This window comes from Falco biarmicus, chromosome 7 (assembly GCF_023638135.1).
Source record: "Falco biarmicus isolate bFalBia1 chromosome 7, bFalBia1.pri, whole genome shotgun sequence".
Taxonomy (NCBI): domain Eukaryota; kingdom Metazoa; phylum Chordata; class Aves; order Falconiformes; family Falconidae; genus Falco; species Falco biarmicus.
Genome location: NC_079294.1, coordinates 66603425 through 66627412, shown reverse-complemented (window position 1 = coordinate 66627412; position 23988 = coordinate 66603425). Strand labels below are relative to the sequence as shown.

Sequence of the window (23988 nt, the reverse complement as noted above, 5' to 3'; positions counted from 1 at the left end):
ATGGCAAGAGTAAGATCTGCAACTTTAATAAAAAGAAGTCTTATTTAGTGAAAGTAAAGCTCACTTACTCAATGACTTAAAGTTTGCTTAAAATAATAATAATTATAGTAAAGTAGCACACTAAAAAAATAGCAAACATTATCTATTGATAATGTCTCATGTTGTCAAAGAGGTCTCAGACTTTTCTACATCAGTGTGTCACTTCACTAAAGTCACTGCAAACATCATGTGGAAAATTAATTCCGACATACGTATATACTCACATTAAAGAAAGTTCAAGGTTGGTACTAAGAGCAAGACCTTATAATACAGTATTTTGCTTATTGAGATGAAGTAATAGATAGACCCGATTCCTAAGCCTCAAGACTATACATCCAAGAGCACAATAAGGACCATATTTATTGATGTTAGCCTAACTCTATACAAAAAGGAAAGCGTACCATTACACATGACATTTAATATCTAGTATAGACCTGATCAGTGTAGGTCCTAGATGTCTGTGGTTGAAGTATTCCAAGACATTTAAAGCAAATAAACAAGAAAAAAGAAACCCTGTAGAAAAGGATAATCACATAAGCATTCATTATTCTCACAACCCACTTCTCCCACCCATTTCAAAACTCAAACAAGCTAAATGTGTTCTCATTCAAATGGCATTTTAAAAATGGTCAATATGTGTTTGACAAAGAAACTGTGACTATGATCTTCATATGTCGCTTAGTTTCCTATTTCAGGAGCTCTTCAGACAAGACAGTAAGGCAAGCAATCATGTTATCATTTGTGTTCTCATATGACAATCGTAAAGTCTGTAAATAACATGTGAAATATTAAAATTTCACAGAGCCTTATAATCCTGAACATATTTTCTGGAATGCTACATTCCAGAAAGACGTCAAGCAAGGTATCCAAGTAGCTGAGATGAAAATCACCAAGCAACACATGCTAATTGCTGGGCCCGAAAGCAATGAGTTAACAGTGCATGAATCCAAAACATCACAGAGGAACCGCTACTTCAAAGGAAAGAAGTCTTCACTCTTCATAAGCGGTCATTACAAGTTACACACTTCTCATCAGAGCTTTCTATAAAGCCATCTCGTAGCTTGGACATACTGAAGTAACTAAAGGAGTTAAAGTCCATCAGCTTCAGGTACATTGTATGATGCTGACTGGTGGTGTTATATACTAATAAGCAGCTGTTGTGTTGTTACATTCTGCAGGTGGCTGAAACTGAAGTACAGAGCTATCATTTTACCAAGTATTATCCACTTCACAGAGAGGCTGCGAGGTCCGAGTTTTGGGCCTGATGGAGAATTAGTGAAATCACCCAGCTCAAGTAACTTCAGTTCTGCAAACTAAAGAGCAAAATAAGAGACCTCACCTTCAGAAAACACTGGTAACTCATCAGCTGCTTACCATCCTCACTGGCAACCTTAACCACAGGCAGAGCCCGGTGAAGAAAATACTGCAAATCCTTCCAGATCAAGGACCTCAATGCTAGCGCTAAAGCAAGGCCTTACGGATATTTCCCAGTAGAGAATGCTGCATAGGGTTCGCACAGCCGCAACCCTCCTCCAAGATGTGCGCTGACAAACCGCAGGGAGCTTGTGCTCTGCGGCATGCTTGGAGGTCCTCTTGTACCAAGCATAAAATACAAACCCTCTTCTAACTTACAGTGGTGCTGTTACTAAGGTTTAACCAGTAAGAGTCAGAAGAAAGCTTAACCTTAGAAGTAATAATTTGTTGCAAGTGTTACATATTTTAACATGACTTACTATCATTAAAGAATCCAAACACCAGTATGTCATAGAATGACAAAAGCAGAAAACGGTGGCTAGTTCCAACCACATTAGAACAGCCGCTTCAGCCCTAATACTCATAGCACAGCAGATGAACAAAATGAGTGCTGCTTATAGAGTTTACTTCATTCAACAGTCTCTGGAAGACTTGTATTTGCTCTGTATTTCTTTTTAATATAGCATAAAAGAATCCAAGTGGACAAAATTCATTGGATGACTTCAGCGAATAAAGCAAGTTTTTCACTGCGAGAGTATCATTCTGTAAGCAAATGCTGGAACAATGGAAAACAGCCTCACAGACGGCACATTTCCTTTAAGGGCTGCGAATTCACAGTAAGACAAAACAAAAAAAATGAGTATACAGCCTGAAGACAAAAAAGAAAATATGGATGTGCAACTTTATCTAAGGGTCTAGGTGTACTTGCAATACGCTGCACTGCTTCCAGAGATCAAGAACAGGACTTCAGCATATCATTGATCTCTGTTCCTTGTTTTGACCATGTGCAAATTTCTGCCAGCAGCTAATTCCCTGATTCCTGTGAACTCAATTCCAGTCTCTGTGTCTGAATCAAACTTTGCTGCACTGGCATTTCACATTAGGAATGAGGTTCACAAATCAAATGAGAACTTAATTTCCTTGCATGAATAAATCCAAAGATCTTCTGACTTATCCACACCAAGAGGTGTCCTGTTGGAGTATCTACATTAACACAAGCCCTGACATTAGATGCACCGGATGGGTTGTAAAGAAGGTGTTATAATAAACCAACTTCAGATGAAACAGGTGTGCCATAACTGCACTGTTAAGTTTGCACTAATGCACATCTGTCTCACCTATTAGCATAAAAATCCCTCCTGCAATCACACCGGGCACGTCCACACGTTCCACTATTACTCACGGTTTTGCAGCACACTATCAAAAAACCATGGACTATTTCTTCCCTGTACTTTCAAAACTGTATCTCAGAACTCATTGCACTTGTGTCATGGGAAGATTTTCTATTTAATCTTTGACATGTAGCAGCTCTTTTTCGTTGTATGCTAAGGACACCTATATTAGAAAAATATAGATGGATCACCCTTGACCAAGATTGTTGGCAACAGGTACTGCTCTTTCCCCTGCAACTAATGCTAAAAAATAATTCGTTGCTGACAATGAAAAACATTCTGGTACAGTCAATGGCATCTCTGAAATCACAATAAAGACCAGAGAGACCTATATAGAGGATATTATTTGCCAAAATATCACAGGCTCATCTACATTTGAAACAGATTAGAATGGATTCAAGACAGCTGCATTAAAAGAACACGCAGAAACTCCATTATTTGGAGCACGCTAACAGTAGGATGCAGAAAAAGGCTGAGTGACATCATTCACCCCCCCACTCCCTCTCCTTCTAGAACCCATCTCTTCATCTTACCACGTAAAAAAAGCAATTCTTCCGACAAACTGCTCTCCCCCTGAAACCTAGCCATCCTCCTACCAGCAGGATTCAGTTTTTGATGACTCCTTTCACTTTTTCCCCTCAAGCACCTAACAGCATTATCTCCTTCTATGATCTCAACCCCAAAAATAAGTACTTGTAAACAAACACCATCCAATTAAATTACTTTCATTTTTTGCAGCTCCGTTACAAAAAAATGACCCATGCAAAAGTCAAGTACGACTAAACCAACATAATGCAATCACCATGACCTATTCCACTCAAGATTTTAGAATCTGAGCAGAAACAAATCCAGTGTTGCACCTATAAGTTTGCGAAAAGGGTTTCAGTTTTGTGACCCTGTTAAGGAACCAGAGTGAGGTAATTTTAAGTGACATTCCTGAGATCAGGAGACACAAAAACCCATTAAGTAGCAATTGACAACCGAAGTAATGTTTGCAGATTAAATTTAGAATATGACAAAGTGTTACAAAAAGAAAGAGGAACTGTACTTCAAATGGGCTTCGGAGCTTTCAAACTTTTAAAGGTCAATAGCAAGCAGGTTTTAAGAGAACAAAGAAATCTAACACTACCTATCTGCACCCGTCCAAAACACAACAAGAGGCCCCAACCCCAGCCAAAGCATGTGTCTAAGATGAATCTGAGAGTCTACATGAATTATCACCTTTCCGGGGTTTTGTTTTGAGTGCTGTTTTCTCTCTTCTGTCTTACATTGCTCTTTGGAGTCACAATTTTTAATTCTCCTTTAAGGCAGCTTAAACCTGGAAAATAAAAGTAGAACTTGAGCCACACAATGACACCAAAGAGAGAAATGGAGGTTAAAGCGATTAATACCAAAGCGATAGCGGGTCAAAATAGGAAAAGCCTTCGAAAATTAGGAAGGACAGGGTTATTTACTTGTGTTGGGACCTGAGCTTGGAAAGAAGGGCACTCCCTCAGGGTGCCAAAGGGCTGGAGGGATAGTGCCGGCTGGACCGCTGCCCTGCCAGGCCGGCTGCCCCCAGGAATGGGGGTGGAAGGCAAGTACTGGGGAAAGGGATGGCAAGCACCCCAGAAAGCCGAGCTGCCGGGGAATAAAAACACTCCCTCGCAGGAGTTCACGCTTCAGGAACCGTCAAGCGCACACACGCACACAAATAAATAAAAATAAGGGGCTGACCCAGCCCTGGCGCGGAGCCCCAAGGCCCGGTGGCGAGGAAGGCAAGCCGGGCCGCCGCCGGGGAAGCGGGGGACGCGCTCCGGTGGGGCCCGTGGCCGCCCACCACCCCGGGAGCCCCCGCCGCAGGCAGCCCCGGCAGCACGGGCCGGGAGCCAGGCGGGGTGGCCCGCAGCCGCCAGCCTCCGCGCCGCGAACGGGGCGGGCAAGGCCGGCGGGGGGGCTGAGCAGCCCCTCCCGGGGACGAGGAGAGGTGGCTGGGGGGGGAGCCCCCTCACAGCCCGCTGAGGGGCAGCGGGGCGGAGCAGGCCGGCGGCCAGTCCCGCCGGAGGGGCTGCCCGGCGGCGGCGAGGGGAGGCCCCGCGGAGGGCCATGGGGTCGCGCCCCCCCACCCCTTCCCTTCCCGCCCCCACCCGGTGTGGGAGTCTGGGGGCAACCGGGGCTCTGCCGCCCGCTGCCGTTACCTGTCTGCCGCCGGGGGAGGGGGGCGTGGGGGGGGGGCAGGCCCGGCCGTGCGCAGCCGCCCCCGCGCTGGCGGCGGTGAGGCGGGGGCAGCGGCGGGGCCGGCCGCGGGAGGGGGCCGAGCCGTGTGGGGACACTTTGCACCGAGCCGCCCCCCTCGGCTCGCTGCGGGGTCAGCGGGCAGGGACTGACCTCCGCCGCCGCCAATCAGCTGCCGCCGCGCTGGACCCGCCCCCAGCCGCGCGTCGCCGCCACGCTTGATTGGGAGCCGGGCTGACGGCGGCTCCGCCCATGGCTCGTCCCCCTTGCCGTAAAGGCGAGAGGGAGGGGGAGGGCTTTGCGACAGCGGCGGGGAGGGGAGAGGGGGCGGTTGCGGCCGTTCCGGCGTTTTGACGGAGGAGAGCTGGGCCTTACGGCGCCCTGTCTGCCGGGGGCGGGTGAGTGGCGGCTGTTGCCTAGCAGCGGTTGCCTAGCGGCGAGGCGGGGCGGGGCCCGTGTGCGCGGCGGCTCGGGGTGACTAAGCGGGGCCGCGAGCTTCCAGGTGGGGGGGGGCGAGGGGCGGGGCCGGGCCGGGGGGTGGTCGCACGCCTCGGGGGGAAGGAGCCGGGTCATGGCGGGCGGGCTGGGGGGGCCGGTTTGGCTAGGCGTGTTGAGGGGGCTTGAGGCCGGGTGAAGGAATGCGGGGCCGCGCCGGCTGAGGGGAGCTGAGGGGAGCGGCGGCGCGGGAGGCTGGGGCCGGCGGGAGCGGGCTGCGGCGGCTGCCGGGGCCCTCAGGAGGAGGGGAGCGAGGAGCGGGCCTGCAGGCCGGGAGGGCGGCCGTTTCCGGGCAGTTGTTACACATCCATGCTCTCATCTCCCTTCCCCGGCAGCCCTGGCCTGCCCGCCAGTAACCCGGGGCTGGCGCTTCTGAAGCGCTGGTGTGAGGCACAGTAGGGGCCTGCGAGGCCGGATCGGGCCGCCTCGTCCCCTCTCTGGTGGCTACAGGTGCCTGCGGGAGCGCGGAAGGGGCATCTGGCACGCTTAGGTGTCACGGTTAACGGGGGATGGACAGCTCGCAGCCCCGGTTGTTTGCAACCTCTGGAAGGAAATGACATTATTTTAGAGGCGTTTACAGTGTTTCAGCACTGAGTGGAAGCGTATTCGTTATTGAGAGATGAGCCTACAGAGTCACGGCAGGTACAAGTAGTCTAATGTATGCTTACTTTCTTAAATGATTCAGCCGTTGCATTGTGAGGAGATCGAGAACCTTCAGACTCACACCCAAAAGTCATGGACTGTAGTTTTGTTATGCTTTATCTGATTCATTTTTTAAATGAAAATACGGGTTTTTTTATTGTTTTCTCTCAGTTGCTACTCATGCGGTTAGCATTTAATGACATAGATAACAGGGAAAGACTAAGATGGGGACTAGGTAATAGCTTTCTCTAGTCATGCCTCTTTGCTAATGTCTCTGAATAATTGTGTGTCATCGTAAGCCATTTGTGTTAGTAAAAAAAAAAAGCAATATCAACAATGTTAGTCCACTCAAATCAATGCTTTCTACAATTTTGTGCTAATTATCCCACCTTGTAGAAATATACATATTTTATAAGTCTGATTTAGGATATTCTGGAGGCATTTGCAACAGCTTAAATGTGACTTGCTTGGTTTATGATGGTCCCTAAACCTTACAGGCTTCAGGTGCCATCTGAGTTTTCATCTCCAGTTCTTCGTTTCCTTTTCTGTCAGGTCTCCTGTCATTCTGTTTGCAGCTCCACGTGACTTTGATTTTGATTTTAAAGCCTAAGTGGTCATGAAAATAATGTATAACAAAGTATTCATTTGGTTTTCTTTCTGTATAGTGTTCCTTTCTGTCTTCAGTCTTATCTATAAGGATTTTAGAACTGTTTCCTATTGTTTATGCAGGAGTCTGGCACTGTCAGGCATTACCTTAATGGAATTTTAGACTTTAATAAATAAATAATACAAGTGAGGGATGGAGTTTGTCACTTCTTGTGTATGAATGTGATTGCTTTTCATTACGCTTCAGCTTTGAGCTTTTCACTGTGCTGTCTTACTGTGTCTGAAACAACTCTGGTCATTGCCTTGACGTTTCCCCCCTCTGAAGTAAATTTCTTCAAAGTAAGCCCCCTCACATTTAATTTCCTTTTAATGACTTCTATTAATGAACTGTTGACATGTGTGAGTGAGACATATCTTTTATAAGATGTTTTTGTAAAGTGTTCTGCAAATTAATGGTATAATATACATGTATTATGGTAGGATCAGGGAAAGCACCACTAGTATCGTGTGGTGAAGGTAAAATCTCATAGTGGGTGTCCTAGAGGAGTTCTAAATCTCTTCTGTCTTAACAGCCTTGCTGTATTGTATGCATTTGTGCATGAGAAAGCTTTTCATTTACCATGTAGGATGATAATTCAAGTAGATCTTGAACACCGAAGTAAATGTATTGAGATAATTTTACTTTATTAGGTATTCATTGAGGAGGAAATAAAACTCAAAGATAGGAACAATAGCTATATAAAATATTCAGAGTGATTTCTGAAGAAATTTTACAAGGCTTCGGGTCATAAATTTCTACCTCAAATAGAATTCCAGATAGATTTTGCAAATGAAGAAGACATTTATTGTCTATACAGTATCAGATATATTCTTGACATCTAAAATGTGGAATACGGGAAGGATGGGGGAAGGGTTCCTAGTTCTATCAGGTGACAGGTGTGGAACATACTGTCATGTTTTGTAGTAGTCAGGTCAGCCATTGCTGAATGTGTCTTTAAAAGTACCACACTGGAATGAATTGTAGATCACTCCCCGCAGGCAACTTCTTACTCTCTAATTTTAGATTCTTTTCCGAAGGAAATAATTCCTGATGGTGGAAGAAGTGAGGAGTGTGTGTACCATATCTTGGTGTACCCCTAATCCTTTGTACCTTTGGGAAGCCGTTTTGTCAATGCATACTTCAGTTGCAGTTAAAAAATCAAATTGTAAAAAAGAAGGTGTAATTATCAATGTTTGATAGTGTTTTTAAAAATTGCGAAGATTATAAACTAAAAAAGTCTTATATACTGAATTTTGTAGTTTCATTGTTTTCTAATATTCTGCTAAAAAGCAATAATAATTTAAAATACTTGGTCTGATGATAAGTGCAAGTGTAATGGATTCATAGATGGGAAGATCTTTAAAGTTTCTTACCAGTTCAGCTGTTTTCTTACCATACTGAGCAGTTTTCTTCCGTTGTTAAGGAAGAGGAAATGTAACATCTAAATAAAAGCCAACTGTGGACAGATAGCTTCAGGAATCTACCTGGAAGTCTACCTGGATGATTATGCCAGACTTAAAGAAAGGGATCCAAAAAGCATGCAAAAAGAAAATTCCTATAAACAACAAAACTCCCACTACTAACTTCGCAGTACATCAAGGTAATGAGTTTGAGGGGGTTTTTTATTGAAAGAGCTCTGGTTAGATGACATGTTAAAACTGGCTTAAAAACATAAGTATTACAGACTAGAATCGCTATTAATATAGATGAAAAAGAAACCCTGTTCTTAAGTATATCCTTTTTGTTTTCTGGGGAGATACAATACCTGTCTAGCCTTTTACAAAATGGTTAGAAAACTGTGGGTGCTTAGGTGCTCACACTTTAAAGAGAGATTTGAGTTCTATAGCTCTTCTTCTGAAGCTATAGTGAATGTTCCAGTGTTGTGATTAAAAGATACGTTCTATGGACATGGTGATAAAGATGGGGTTTTTTATACCTTTCCTGAATATGGCTAAGTATCTTTATTGGCTCTTAATAGGTTTTATGCTTTGTTTTTTAAGTATTTTTTAATTTTAGACTTTTCAGTCACTGGGCCCTTTGAGACCAGGCCTGTGACATTGCTGATCCTTTGCATTATCTGAAAACCCTTTTGGGTTTCAAGATGTAGGTGCTCAGAATTAGAGTTCTGCATTTGTAGATGCAAAGGAATTCTTTGGTCCTCCTTAGCAAATTAAGAGCCCAGTTGTCCCCTTCTGTATATTCATGCTATTCAGCTTGTAGGCTGTGTGAAGCAGAAGACAAGACTTGTCCTTTGGTTTACATTTTTGGGGGGTTTTTGAGAGGTGCTGCCACGTCCAGCCTTGGCGGAGCAATAAACATTGCCAGTTCAGTTGAAAATTTGCTGTTGAAACTTTGTGCCTGTTTTTGGAGGAATCTGTCCCAAAAGAAATGAGGATTTAGTAGTTTTAGCAGTTTAGAGAAAGACTTTATATTTTTCAGCAGTAGACCCTAGTAACAGTCATTTTTGGTTTTGTTAGTTCCAGCAAATTAATGTTGGTGTCAGCAGAATAATACTGGATCTGTAAACTTCTTCACAGCATACATTTTAATGTCTCATTGGGACAGTTTTGTGCAGCTATCACTCTTGCTGTTTTTAAACAATGAATTTGTATTTTCAAAATAAGTTTAATAATGGTATATTAACTCTAAAAATGTGTGTTGTTCTTTTGTTTCTTTCTAGTTATCTGTAGCAAAGTTATTTATTTCTAGGTAACTTAGAAGAGAAATGCCTAATGGTGCTTCTGTTTCTCTTATTGGATAAAAATAACTTGGAAGCTGATTTGCATTGACCATGAATAATCAGTGAAGACATACAGCATTTTCTGGAATATTGAATGTTCGTAATGAAGATCTGTCTTCTGCAGCAGTTGTATAAGGACGTACTGGCTGGTGTTCCACTAGCAAAGGAAAGCCATCACTATACCTCTTTACTTAATCTGTGTGTGGAGCAGTCACTAGAAGGAGATGAATCGTGTAATCGGATGCATCTGCCATCTACTAATGGTGGTATTAGGATCCATCAGGACACTGATATGTCAGATGCAGTTGTTCCTACAACAGATGATACATCAAATAGCTTTGCAAACATGAGCTCCTCATTCTGTCCACGAGAAGTGATGCTCCTTCAGTTGACCTTGATCAAGATGATGGTTGCTAAAGCAGAGTCCCAGGAAATTGAATTCAATACAAGACAGAAGTACTGTGAAATCTTTGTCCTTCTGAATGAGTCAAAAATTGACTCAAAATTGGTAAGCTTTTATAAACTTCTGAAAACATTTTGGGAAAAGGAGAAAAAAAAAAAAAGGAACATGCGTTGGGTACTTTTTCTTTTTACATCTGCAGATTTGTCTGCTCGATAGTTCTGATCAGCTGTTATCTCACATGGCTTCAGAAAGTTTAGCCTCTCTTGTGTATTTCCAGCTGAAGGAAGAGGTGAGTATGGCATAACTTTTTACTTTTTACAGCTTAAAAGAATGGCTTAGTGAATAGAGGTGAGTATGGCATAACTTTTTACAGCTTAAGAGTGGCTTAGTGAGTATGTGCCTTGAAGTTGTTCCATTGAACTCTAGAGCCAAGTTTTTATAGTGTTTATATAGCACAAAAGCAGTCACTGTATGACTACTGTAAAACCTAAAAGTACTTCCAAAGAGGCTCCTTTCATAAGCAGACCCACAGAGCAGCATCAGAACTGCTCCTTTCCTCAGTCTGTTACCTGCATGTCAGCTCTGCTCCAGCTTTCTGAAAGGCACGTCTGCACTCTGCCGATGGTCCCCTCCAAATGCCACACACTTTGGTTGAAGGGTGTTTAGCTCCAGTATCGGGAACAATGTGAAGTTCATACAAGATAATACTATGGGATAGTTCTTCCATCAAGTGTGTCTTCAGGGTTTTTGGGTTGTAAGTGATGGATGGGAAGGAGATGTAGGGAGTATTCTGAGTACTTCAGGTGCGTTAGGAGGGGCATGGAATGTAGAAAGGAAGATCAAGTGTATAACAGAAGTTTATAATGTGAGGAGGAATGTCTTTCTATTTAAAAATCTGGAAATTTTTTGGAACTATTTTAGGGTAAAATGTGTGTAGATGACAAGAAATAATTCTCTTTAAGGTTGCAATACAGCTATTTCAAAAAACCCAGTAATCCAACTACCAATATTTTTACAGTTAGTTGATATCAGTCAGGTGATGCAGCCGGTAAGAATAGGTAATAACATATTGAAAGTTAATCAAAAGCCTTTCTGTATTTTCTTGTTTGAATATTCCCATTACTTGAGAGTTTTTTTACTTGCTGCGTATTTGGTTAATGTGTACTGTAGCTTCCATCTCTGAACATAGAATTCTCTCAGAAATGTTTGTAATGTTTCTGGCAAAGCTGTATGGGAATTATGAATTCAGATGTGGGCTGTCTACAGTGTTATCTGATTTTGGGTCGGTCATATGATGTTAGGAGGTTCTCTGGAAAATACAGGTAATTTCTATTGCATGCATATGTGACTTCATGTTTGTAAATAGAGACCTATGTACTTAAAAGGCACGGGACAGATATATTGTTTCTACCACTGTTTTGTCTATGCCTACATTTGAATCCTTTTAATGTACAACTTAAAGTCATTGTATTATGATTTAATTTGCACAGCAATTGTAAAGCATACTCTTTCCCCAACAAATTTTCATAGAATATGGTCAATGTCACCTGGCTCACCTTTAGTTTGAAGACTCTTTCAGGATTCCCTGTGAATACGCAGCTGGCGGAATGTCTGTGGACTCTTACAGCTATTATCAAGGACATACTGAAAGATGAAGTTTTATCCGGTGCAGGTATGGTAGTGATTTGTTTTATGGTGTTATCGATACGCGAGTGCCCACTAGGGGGGGGAATGTTCCTTGTAATCTCATCTAAAGTAACTTGACTAAAGAACACCTGTTTTCTTTGTTATAAAGAGAGTAACTATAAAGGAAGTACTATTAAAAATGGAGTGGTTTAAACATGCTTAAAAACTGAGAATAGTCGATCACCTTTTTTATGTTTATTTGATAATTTAGCTATGTTACCCTCCAGCTCCGTAACCACCTTCTTCTTGCTGTAGGTATTTTGAAGAAGTTGTTGGCTCCTCTTGATGCTGTGCTTGAAGGATTTTATGACTCCATTCTGTTCCATCATTTTGACAGTCATCACTATACTTCACCTTATTCTAAAGCTGCAAACAATTTGATCAGTTTTATAGATCTGCTTGAAGCACTTTTGGCTTCTAGAATTCAATTAGAACTACTGCTCAGATGCCAGAGAGTGTTGTTTTTGAAAGTTTCTTATGTCCTGAACCTCATCAGCTCATCGGTTCACTACTTAATCAAGAAGAAGTTAATTATGCTCCTTAAAAAATGTGTCCTTTCTGACTCTAGAGAAGATGCTGTAAGTAGATCACTGTTTTTAGAAAACACATCTTTATGTGAGGATATGCTTGCACTGAGTACTGCTGTTCTGCAGACTGTGAATTTGACTTGGCTTAATCAAGTCCCGCTCCGTGAAAAGGCCAACTACTTTGGAGGCAGTGAAGCTGTTCCTGGAGATGATAACCAAGGTGGTTATGACCAGACTGTTCTTAGAGCCTTAAGTCTGGTTGTGCTTAAAGCACTGGAATTCAAGTTTCAGAACTCTGCTACAGAAGCTGAAATCAAAGGTAATCGTCTTTTTTAGCTTTTTCATTAAGCGGCAAGAGTTTTTAAAGCTTTCAGGTTTTGTAGTCACAGCTCATTAAGACAGTAAATAGAATTCAGCTGAATTAGTGGTGGTGGGAGGGAGGAAAGAGAAGACCCACCCAGGAAACCTGTTATCACTGTGTCCTGCCTAATTAGTTGTCCCTATGCATTTTATCCTATCCTTAGCCCTGCGATGTGGGGGACTTGAAACAGCTGCATTTGGGATTGAAAACTTTTCCTGTTAAGAGCATGTGTTAATATTTGAAATAGTTGAGGCAGCTTGGGAACACAGGCTCTTCTCCAGTTGGAAAAGGAGAGCCCACAGTATGAGCATCTACTCTGTTCAGGGTGGGGAACTAAAAGGAACCGCAGGTGATGCACTCCTGTTTTCAAATGTGGAGGCAGAACTTTAAGTACCATTGTTTTGATTGAAGCTACTAGACATTACTGTCAGACAAATAATGGAATAGGGCAAAACTAGCAGTGGTACAAAAGGTAAAAATAATGAAGCTATAAAGGAAGAGACATTAAAATTATGAGACTTGGCAGAGTATAGTGGTTGTGTTCTTCACCCAGACTTCTAGGTCTAGTCCTTTGAGTTAGTAGGTGTGAAGCATACTTTTCATACCTGCTTACTTGAGTGTGTTTGTTCTACTGAGCAGATCAATTAAGTTGGAGGAAGAGCAGATCTGTCCCTTGTGCTAGGGCTATGCCACAGGGCAGGCAGTGGGATGGCAGGGGAATGCTGTGTAACTTGTGTTCCTGACGGGGGAAGATGCGTTACTGTGTCACGCTGGTAGCTAGTTAGTAGTTGTCTTTGTGCTGCAATGAAGTGGTGGGGTGAGGTTTTTTGCTTGAGACACTCCTGGAATCCCGTCTTCCCAATTGCCTTTTTACCTCTGAGGGGCACGTGATGCACATCTGATGCTAAGCCATGTGAATGTGCAAATGCTATGATCAAAGCAGCTTGCTGTCCCTGGATTACAGGCTTTATGGCAAAAATGGAAAAGCAGTTCTGAAGCAGTGTTTCTAGTCAGATACATGTGAGAATGGGTGTTCCTTATTGTCAGCCAATTGGTGATGTGGCAAAAAGTAACAAATAATTCCTATTTCTTTTTAAACAAGGATGAAATTTTACAGCATTTCAAACATACTGAGGCATTTTAATACAAGTTCTAGATGTGTTATCTTACCTTTTGTATCCCTATGGTATGTAGCAAGCATAAAATAAATTTTTAATTCATCTGACTGTGTAAAAGAGTGATGGACTTCTGTAAGACAGCTTCTGACACTTTTTCCAGATTTTGGAATATGTTGTATTTGTGAATGCCAGTTGCATTCTTAGAGTTTTTAAAATATTTGTAGAGAATATTTTACTCGCCAATCCACCTCCTGAAAAATGTATAGAGACTGAGATTGTCTAAGAACAAGTGAATAGAAAAAAAGTAGATTAAATCTGTTTTAGATGTCTCTATGAAAACTCTTTCTCACAGAAAAATCATCTCCTTTCTTTTCCAGATTCATAACACAAAAATGAGTTCTTTAATTAGATTCAAATAGCCCAACTGTCAAGAGGAATTTCAAGTTGAAAGGAATGGTGCTTCTATTTTAGTGGCATTAAATTAAGTGGTTAAAATAAGCACCAGAATGCTTTAATATGCTAACTTCCCTTCCGGGAAGCTGCTTGATCTTATCATTTTTTTTTTTTTTTTTTTATTACCATGAATTACAGTGGCTTAACTTTAATTCATTTCAATTTTGAGAGTAATTTCCAGATAGCTTTGATTTATAGGGAAGAATTTCAGCCTGAATAGTAACTATTAATAACAAAGATAATTTGCTTTCCTGTTATTTGCTAAGAGGAAAAGCAAATTTTAAAGTTAAATATTAAGGAAAACCACATAATGATGTGGTAAGTAAAACTGATTCCCACGTTGCAGGAAACTTTTCAAAAGCAGTAATCGCTGTCAGTATAAATGATGCAACTGTGCTCTTCAAGCCATACTATACTTCCAGCAGCATTAGGGTTCTTACTTAAGGAGTACCTTTGGGGTAAAGGTATACCTCGCTATGGTTTTTTTCTGTTTTTTAAACATTGAGCGTGTGCTGTGTTACATGAAAAACTGCTACTTAGCACCATGCTACCTAGTATGCCATTAGTATTGAAGAGGTTTCTTGACTTAGTCTGTCATATGAATACATTTTACGAGTAAGCTGCTGCAGTAAACTGGCATAAAGTTGGAGGTGCTTTTTGTATCCAAGAGTGCCATGTTTAGAGGGAGGGGAAAAATGAAGATCTGCAGGAAAAAAGTTGCTTACATTAATCCTTACAGCAAGGATTCTAGACCATCTCATGAAGGTACCTTTATCCTAAGCCTGTATGTACTTGAAAACTGAAATAATCCATGAGTAATTTCTTTTACTGCAGTTAATTTTTACAGTGAACCACACTGCAGGGGGGTTGCTTCAGTCCTATTGAAACATGACAATTGTATTACTGTTTCATATGGGAAGAACTATCTGAGATGAAATCTCAGCAGAGTGCTCATACAGGATCATTACATCTGTGGTATTGACTTGATTACGATTTACCTTTTTTCAGTTTGTGAGGTACCAGTGAAGCTATGTAATTGGGGAGCTAAAGGAAAGTATAAATCCCAGCTGTGTAGGTGTAGTTACATTTTTGTAGGTTTCCTGATACACCTGGATTTTTGGAGGTATAATCTTTTTCAGTAGTCCGCAAATTTAGGTGTGAGAGGATTCACTCTATTGTACCCTAAACTTTCTAGGTGACCTCTGATTATTCTTTCTTGAACTCCAAGAAAATAAATAATGCTGTTAGATGAATAAATGATGTCCTTAAGTTGCATCTTCCTTGTGGGGGGGCAGGCAGTATCTAATGAGTAAATTAACTTTCCGCAGGTTACTTATGTTAACATTGGCATCTAAACATTGATATATCTAGAGTTTATTAGAGTAGCCATTCACATTGAATTTAGGGTTAGATAACTTAACTGCTTTTGGTTTTCTGCAAAATGTTTCTTTATTTCTTTGATACCAAGAAGCAAGAACTAACCTCTAAAACTTGATGCTGTGTAAATCAGTTGAGCTAAGGAATGATAAATGCATTTATTATCTGTTATGTCTTGTTAATTTAAAAAATAAAAAGTGTATGTTGTTCAGTAACAAAAAATGTATAGCACATTCATGGTTACTTTTTTTTTTCCCCCCCCCACACAGGAGACTTCCATAGTTTCATGTCCCAGCTGTTGATATTCTGGAGGAGTCATGTGAAGTCTTCTGCACAGTCTCACCCATTTGTACATCACTGTGAATGGCTCTCCTTGATTTTCATAGAGCAAGATGATGATATGTGGGAAGCTGCTAAAGCTTTATTACTTATTTATTTAAAAATTGATAGGTTAGTGTACAATTTATTTGACAGACCTATGAAGAATTGTAATTTAGTGAGGTTATTGTGGTATATTTAACACTTCCAGTGATTACTTCTGTATAAAGAAAGATAGCTGTAATAATAATAAAAAAACAACCTCAGGACAATGTAATAGTGTATGGTGTAAGAGCAGTTCACTTTGCTGATAATTTGATTACGTTTTTTGGATTGAAATGAGGGAGTTACGCAACAGTTTCCTATTAAATATTTTATCGTATCCTGTAACTCAGAAGAATTGACTTCACAATCTAAAACAGTGGTTAGATGCAGAGAAAAGGCAAAACTCTTTTCTTTCAACACTGAGAGTCTGACGTGAACGGGACATATTCTCATCCCTGGATGTGTTCAAAGCCAGGCTCAATGGGGCTTTGAGCAACCTGGTTTGGTGGAAGGTGTCCCTGCCCATGGCAGGGGGTTTGGAATGAGATGGTCTTCAAGGTCCCTTCCAACCCAAACCATCCTACGTTACTATAATTAAACTTCAAGAAATCAGGCACTTTTGGCAAAGTAGCCCTCTGATTGGACCCGTGTTAATTCTAGCTAGTTGATTAAAAACTGTTATTGTTAATGACTGAAATGTGTTCTTCAGCAATTTGTTCTGGACATTCACTGCTTCACTGTTGTTTAAATTACCATATGAGACATTATCCTAATTTATAAAAGGTCCCTCAAGCTTCAAATGTGAAGATACAGCAAGTAGTATCTTAGATACACACAATTCCTAGACACCTAAATAAAAGTAGGGCACTCTTTTCCGATGTGCTTAGCATCCTGAAAGTTAATCTGTGTTCAGGTTTATGAAAGTATTAAAACAACAATTCTCATATTGTAAGTAACTTTGTTTATTCTGTCATGTTTCCTGTGGAAGAGTGCTGTTTAAGAAGGCCTGCTTTATGTGCTTTGGCTTCCTAAACTGCCTGATCTCCTCGCCCCACCTGCCTACCTTCTTCTTCATTCTAATATAAAACCTTCTCGTTCGGTTTTTGGTTTTTGACAAAATCAAAAAAGATATAGAATACCATTTTCTGGACATACCTGGCTTTTTTTCAAAAAAGTAAACTTCAGTTGAATTTAATCCATTTCATGACTTACTTTTCAGATTACGGCACGATGCTGCTGCTAACTTAAGCCAAAAAGAGGAGGAAACCTGGAACTTCCTTATACATGCAAGTGGATGTAATCCTCACTGTATCTTTTTATCTTTTCTGGAAAAAATTGCATTTGATTCCACAGTACTACTAGATTTTTTGATTTCATCAGAAACTTGCTTTCTGGAGTACTTGGTAAGATACTTAAAGCTTCTTAGAAAAGACTGGCATCAGTTTGTAGATGTCTGTAACCATTTTGACAGCAAACACAGAACTGTTCAATCAATTTTTTCTGTCAGGCCACCCCATGAAGAAAAACAAAGCTGTGTGACTGATGAGAGTTTGCAAAATCCTTGTTGTGGACCAGAACCACAGACTCTGCTATCTTTGGCTTCTTCTCACAATTACTTGGTGTTTACAGCAGAGCAAAGTGATAATGAAATTGCAGAGTCTAAGCAGTCTAACTCATTGATATGCACTGATAGTACATCTCTGCTGGGTTCTCTTCAAAGTCTTGTTAATTATGACAGCTCAGAAGACTCTGCATTAGAATCAGATGGAAAAGAGTGCTTGGTAAACACAAAGCAGGTGCCTTCAAATAATGAGGGTGAGACAAGGATAAGGGAAACTGGTTGTAGCTACACAGATGATAAATGGAATACACTGGAGCCTGAAGTGTTGCCTCTGAAACAAAAGGATTCTAATACCTCATCCTGTCTGACTTGTATGGCGTCTTCAGATAACATCATTTCCCAAAGAATAATGCTTTACAAATCAACAAAATGTTTGGAAGAACTGCAAAAAGCTATTTCCAAGTTGCAGAGAAGAGATCTTTTCCCGTATAATCCATCTGCATTGTTGAAACTACTTAGCCACATTGAGAAGATCAGTAATAACATGAATCCGTAATAATCCAAAGAAGTGTTCTAGTGATTGATTTTTTTTATTTTATTTTTTTTAACTAGCATACTAGGGAATATTTCTTTGAGATTAATGACTTCTAAAGCTCATGCCTGTTGCACCTCTCAGTGTATTTAACCTCGAACAGGATAAACATGGTTTTGGTTGACACCTTAAAAATCTGCAATTGTATTCAGTGAAACAATGCATTACCTTAGGCTCCTAGACTTATTCATGGTATGTATGTCAGTGTACAGTATATAAGGATTAATTGTTAGGTATTCAAAATTTGATAATAAATTACTAATGTGGAAGCTTATCAACAATACTTAAAAGTATCATCAATTCTACTTACTGTCATTCTATATATGAAGTCATTGCCGGATTGGTAGTGGTTTATGGACGACATTGCAGTGTTAGTGCAACACTTGACTGCTTAGAGGTTGAACTAAATAAAATACTTTAGTTGGAGTTTTAGTACTGTGTCCTGCATTAGTGCTTTCCTCTACGTGGACATTCAGATGTGCTATCACAAACACAATAAGCCATGCCACACTTTTCTTGGCTGCTTAACTGATGCCTAGGATGTAGGTTTTTCAGCTTTTACTGTTTGCCTGACTTAAACAGCAGTGTTATTTCACTGAAAATTTAATTTACTTTTTCATAGTATTTTATGGTCTATTCCTTTTAATTAAAAGGAAAGGGAGATGTGGGACTAGTACATATATTGCCTATTTATATAACATTTTAGTGAAGCATTATATCTAGAATCAAGCTTAGGTAATACAGAAGTGAAATTACAACAGTTCTTCACATCCATTACATATTTTATATTAATACATGTGTTAAATCAGAAACAGGTAACTAGAAATTAAGTGTCTGCAGCAAGGTGGATATTTAATTTCTTATACTTAAATGTTTTATTTGATTAACCTAAAAGGTAAGTGTGTAAGACTGCTTGGGGAGAGTTAGTTTAGAACAGGATCCAAACCAGTGTGTGCACTTAGCAGGAAGCCATCTAAAGCTGGTACGCGTAATGTGCAGCTTGTAACGATTGTACAAGGGTTAGGTGATGGGGAAGTACTGATGATGGGGATTGCTGTAAAAATATCAGACCTCATCAGATCTGTGAGAAGCAGTTTTCTTTTTAGGATTCTCTTGATGGTAAGTGCTCTATTCTGAGAACCAAGTAAGCTCTGTCTTCCTTTTAAATAGCTATTTAATGTTAATTAATACAGTTACTGAGTTAAGACCAACAGTCTCTGGAGGAGGTGACTCTGACCCCCAGATCTCTGTGGCCATCTTCTAGATTAGTCTTGAGCTCTGAACTGGTGAATCAGCACTGTTGGGAGAGGAAGAAAACTAGATGAATCATATGGGATAGTTTAGCTGGAAATTATAGTGCTTTCCAGAGGTGCTTAAATAGTATGAATGCTGAAGCAGGAAGGTTTGAACCTCAATTTTATTCTTTCAGGCTGACAGCTGTAATCACTTGGCAGTTATATAGGAAAGAGTGATCCCCTTCACTGGCATGTAGGGGACCTGAATAATCTGTGTGTTCATTGTGCTTTGGTTTCTTCCCAAGATAACTTTTGTGCTTAGGAGTAGGTAAGAATGTCAATGAATGGAATTTCTACGCATGCTTATAGCTCCTCTAGTCAAAAACTAACCTCCGAGTTGTCCAGGGCAGAAGAATGCCTGGTTTCTCTTTACTGTTTGAACTTCGTTGTGCTCTAGGGGCAGAGTTGCTCATGCCTCTAGGCATGTTCAAAGATACAGCTCCAAACAACTTGAGAACTTTTCAGTTCAAACAAGGGAAGTGCCTTTGGCAAGGCAGTTGAGCAGGAGTTTCTCAAGATCGCCATTTTAAACGTAGGTAGGTACTTGCGTTTCAGTGAAATCCTTTCAGCAATCCTTACTTCTTTTCTAGTCTAGCCTTTTCTGACTGGTTTATTATAACTGAGAAACTTCACTGTTTTCACTGAACATGGTATTGTTCAGCATTTTTTGGTCCATAATTTGCCAGCTGGAACTATCTAAATTGCAGCAGTATTTCTCAGACACTGTTAAGATAAGGAGGGTGGGAAAGGTAGAATGGGGAGATAATTTTGGTTTTGTGAAGTGCTAGTCTTCTTGACTGTCAGTGATTACTACAACTATAAAAACTTCTTTGAAGTAAAAGTTTAGCAATCTTGGTGTGTAGAATTTAGCAAGAAGTGTAGGAGCCCTAATTTTTGATTTTTGAATACAGCAAATCCAATTACAATCCAACTGTATTTAATTCTTACAGGCATGAAGTTGATTGTGTGCCCGGCTGGTTATTAGTAGTGATCATTCCCACATGTTTCACTTCTCAGAAAGCCATTGTTTTAATTCTCAGAATGTTTTAGTGGTAAAAATGGGTAAATGTGGTTTGTATCTGGCAACAAGATACCTTAATGTGTTGATATTTTACCATTTATGAACTGTAGGACCTGAGATAGAGTAAAACTGATAGAAGTCAACTTTTTTTTTTATCGCACACAAAATGAGTGTGAGTGATGAAATGAGTAGCTAGTAGTACTATGGCTGTATTCAAAAAGTCTAGCAAAAAGAAAACACCATGCAAAAGAATTTGTATTTTAATCCATTGTGTGTATATAAGGTGGGGTGGTTGGGGGTTGTTTGGTTTGGGGTTTTTTATTGGCTTGAATTTTTACTATCTCAAATTTTTAGGCAGAGCTGTTGTTTCATTTGCTAGAGCAAATTAACTCAGCTGCAGAACCTATCACCAATGTTAAATTAGAACTTTGGAAGTAGATCTGTTATTACTAGGAGGTTGATGTGCCTTAGCTTTGGATATTGATATCTAACAACTTTTCTTGTATTGTTTCAAAGCGAGACACAGAACAAATCAGGTGACCTGTTTGGAGACAGTTTTCTATCTGAGATGTCCACAGTCTCCATTTATGTCTGTGCAGTTGTTTGGAGGAGTTTACCTTCAACATCAATAGAATAAATTATGCTTTAATGAAGTAAGCAGTTACCACTAGAGTTTGCTTACAGGATGTGCTTTTTATAAAGAATGTTTTTAAACTTGAGTATTTGTGGAGCTTGATTGCAATTACAGCTGAATCCAGGTGGTTCCATGCTTGTGGTTCTTCAAACTGGATTTTCTACAATATTTTTATGACTGCTTTCCATTCTAGTTTTAAGACTTGTAATGTGAGTTTTAATCCTGTAATACAAGAATAAAAACCAACCTTGAGGATTTTTGTATTTAAAATACTCGTATAAAGCTGGGAATAAGGAGCCTTGGTTGTTCCCTGGTTTATCATTGCAGGATAGGCATTGTTTGTACTTCTTCCAGTCAATCTGAGATGGTGTCTGAAGTCAGTATCATCAAGTATTATCACAGCCTCTCACAGTCAGAAGGAGTGAAAATGCTGCGGTCATTATAATTTTACTTCTGTGTGTTTTTCTCTTAGAGTTGTCTAAATGAGTTTGTAAATTATTGTTGTTTTTTGTACAACACTCTTAAGCTACCTGGTTCACTCTGAAATCTTGTTAGAAGCCAATTGTACAAGTCCGAGTGGATGATCGATGATAGACAGACTTTTTTACTATCACTTTCTCAGGCAGGCAAGGACCTGAACTTGGTTGAGAAAAGTCTCAGGGGTTTAAGCTTTTCCAAGTCATTGTCTTTTGAAATGTTGTGCAAATGAGTTTATTGCTGGTAACTGTCAGAGACACTTCAATAGACAGACAAGCTGGCTTGCTGCTGGTTTACATACAGCAAGGAAGGAAGGAATACCATGTATTTTGTAGTAAAAAGCTTGCGTGGAGAATTACAATATCCTTAGTTATTTCTGGTTCCTACTTGCCTGGGCTGCAAAACATGAATTTTGCAGTCAGCAGTGCCCTTTCAGGGGGAAGATTTGAAAAAATTGTGAAATGTTCAAAAAAGTAGCACACAACCTCAAAAGAAGTTGCACTGCTGAATGTTGGCCTCCTTAAAAGGTTGTAGGGAAGGTTTGTATTACATATCCTGAAACTACGTTTGGAGTTCTAGCTGCTAATTGTAGTTGTCACAGGATCTGCCCTGTCTGATCCTGCTGCTAGTGTTGAAACCTGAAGGATTTTCTGTGGAGCTTCTAAGAGTTTCCAAATGTCCATAGCTACTTTGAAGGAGGTAATAGTTAAGTAGAAAACAACGGATAAGATTTTGGAGCCTGTTTTGCAAAACAGCATGTATTGTTTATGTAAAAGGATTTGCTGTCAAATTTCAAAATCCTGTGTGCTTATTTCTACAGTCATTATGTTCATCTTTTGCTTGCTAGCTTTATCTTCAAATGTAACCTTCTAGAGTTTGTCAGCTCTTAGAGTAATTTTGTTACTACAGACTTATAGCTATTTCATGTAGGGATTTAACTGAAACATAAATAAATGCTTTGTGGAAACCTACCTCCAGTACTTGGCTTCCTTCATAGTATTTATATTCTTCAAGAAAAACTTGTATGAAGTGGTGTTCTCTTTCTGCTGACACCACTGCAGCTGCTGTGAGAATTAGGCAAAAATCCATTATGCTGCAAATATAAAAATCAACCTTTTTTTTTTTTAATTAATTATCTCCTCAAGAGAGAATCTGATACTTGGTCATCATCTGCAGAATACTGGTCCCTCTAAGGAGTGTTTCTTTGCCTAATATAAAAATACTGACTGGTATGATGCCAGTGTTTTCTGTCATTTTCAGTTATGAGCTGATGCACAGTGGGGGATTGCTGGCTGTGAAGCATCAAAAGGATTGCCTTCAAGTTTCACCAAGCGCACTTGTGTTCTTTGTGGGTAGATCAAGATTGATGCTCTAAGAGTGTTCTAGTAACATAATCAAACAACATTTGCAGTGTTGTCTTATGTACGTGTGTTACAAATTGTTGAGGTGTGTTTTCAGACAGTTGTTAAACCAGTGCTTCCAGCTTCAAGGATCAACAAGGCATCTTTTTTTAATCCTGTATCATTTGGACTGTTGGAAATGAATTAAAAAGCTCTAAATGAATTGGATGGACTAATTGTTAAATATCTAGTGTTGGCAGAAGATTTTGTGTTGGTCTCTTGCATCTTAAGGTGGTAATAGCACACAGGAATATTATTTGAGTGAATTAGCAAGTGCTGTATTTGGAATGGAAAGGGTGAACTGTAGACGTCAATCCTTAGATACAGTTGGCTTTGCTAAGATTTTTGTGAGTAGCACACAAGTTTCAACACATTGCTTACTATAAACGTGAGTAACTGAAGTTATTCTTTTTGCTAATTTACCTTTTCAAACGATGTTAGAACATACTTAGTGAAAGTACCTTATGTAGTTATGCAGTTATATTTGAATTGCCTTAGTGTTATTAGAAAGGTGAATTTTGCAAGTATGCACAAGTTGATGTTAAATCAAGGGAAAAGAAAAATATCTCATCAAGGATAATTTAAAGCCAAACAGACTAGGATTTTATGTAAAGAATGCCGACCAAACTGTAACTGGATAAATTCTTCAGTAAACCACACATACATCTCTGCCTCTGGATATGAGAGCATCCTTAATTGCTGTCCTGGAGGCTTATTGATACACTGTTCAGTATTGAAATGAAATACAGCCAAGAGTTTAACAACTTGAGATAGCATAATTGTAGCATTTACATACCTCAATTGTTAAGTGTGTGTGAAAGAAATTGGTTAGAAAGCAGTCCCCAGGTAATGTCAGTGTCTTTTCCTGGAGCCTTTTTCCTAAGGTGTATTTGAAGCCTATTAATAATCCTGTTCTCTGCATTTTAGTGAAGTGATGGCGTCTTGGGTCAGCAGTAGAATGTATTAGTGTTCCTTCACTTGTCTCCACTGTTTATCCTTCCAGTATTACCACTTCACATCCCATTTTTATTCAGTTGTCATCTTCCTTCTTGTTATTAAGGTCCAGATTCTCAGAGTATTGGGTTTTCTAATTCTTATTAAAATTCACAGGAGCCAGGTTCTGAAACAATGATTTAAAAAGTTACAAGTGTTCTGAAGATTTCAGCCTACGTGTTCAAAATGAGTGTATTCCTGATTTAGTCCTGCAATGGCATTCATGTACAATAAGTATTACCTGATTTTGAACAGAGCAAGCATTAAGGTACCCAGTCTTCAGTTATGACAGATGGCATTATTAGG

At 40.0% G+C, this 23988-nt stretch overlaps 2 protein-coding genes across 13 annotated transcripts in view; one reads left to right on the top strand and one right to left on the bottom strand.

Annotated features, from left to right (window-relative positions):
• Window positions 1-4984, bottom strand: part of ASB7 (ankyrin repeat and SOCS box containing 7) — a 30432-nt gene extending 25448 nt beyond the window's left edge. For 3 of the 5 annotated variants that reach the window (XM_056346765.1, XM_056346764.1, XM_056346766.1), the window contains exons 1-2: window positions 4862-4983; window positions 3906-4002 (exon numbers count right to left, since the gene is read on the bottom strand). The gene's annotated coding sequence lies outside the window, so the exon portion shown is untranslated. Of the gene's footprint in view, window positions 1-3905; window positions 4003-4861 lie in introns of all 5 variants that reach the window. The other 2 variants (XR_008823095.1, XM_056346767.1) reach the window with 1 other exon arrangement.
• Window positions 4985-5217: 233 nt separating this feature from the next.
• On the top strand, window positions 5218-22260 carry LINS1 (lines homolog 1). 8 transcript variants are annotated; one of them, XM_056346564.1, is made up of 8 exons: window positions 5218-5296; window positions 8105-8281; window positions 9391-9929; window positions 10024-10113; window positions 11355-11496; window positions 11766-12356; window positions 15616-15796; window positions 16929-22260. In XM_056346564.1, exons 3-8 carry the CDS (start codon window positions 9516-9518, stop codon window positions 17824-17826), a joined length of 2316 nt encoding a protein of 771 aa, XP_056202539.1. In that variant the 5' UTR covers window positions 5218-5296; window positions 8105-8281; window positions 9391-9515; the 3' UTR covers window positions 17827-22260. The 8 variants fall into 8 exon arrangements, with proteins under 8 accessions (XP_056202539.1, XP_056202536.1, XP_056202542.1 ...); XM_056346561.1 differs by having other exon boundaries at window positions 5729-8281; XM_056346565.1 differs by lacking the exon at window positions 5218-5296 and adding an exon at window positions 5348-5400.
• Window positions 22261-23988: the final 1728 nt, after the last annotated feature.

Bases quoted from the DNA above. Each gene is read 5' to 3' on its own strand.
- LINS1 (XM_056346567.1), top strand. From the start codon at position 9,516: ATGTTCGTAATGAAGATCTGTCTTCTGCAGCAGTTGTATAAGGACGTA. The intron at 10,114-11,354 runs GTGAGTATGGCA...AAATTTTCATAG, and splicing joins ATTTCCAGCTGAAGGAAGAG to AATATGGTCAATGTCACCTG. The intron at 15,797-16,928 runs GTTAGTGTACAA...CTTACTTTTCAG, and splicing joins ATTTATTTAAAAATTGATAG to ATTACGGCACGATGCTGCTG.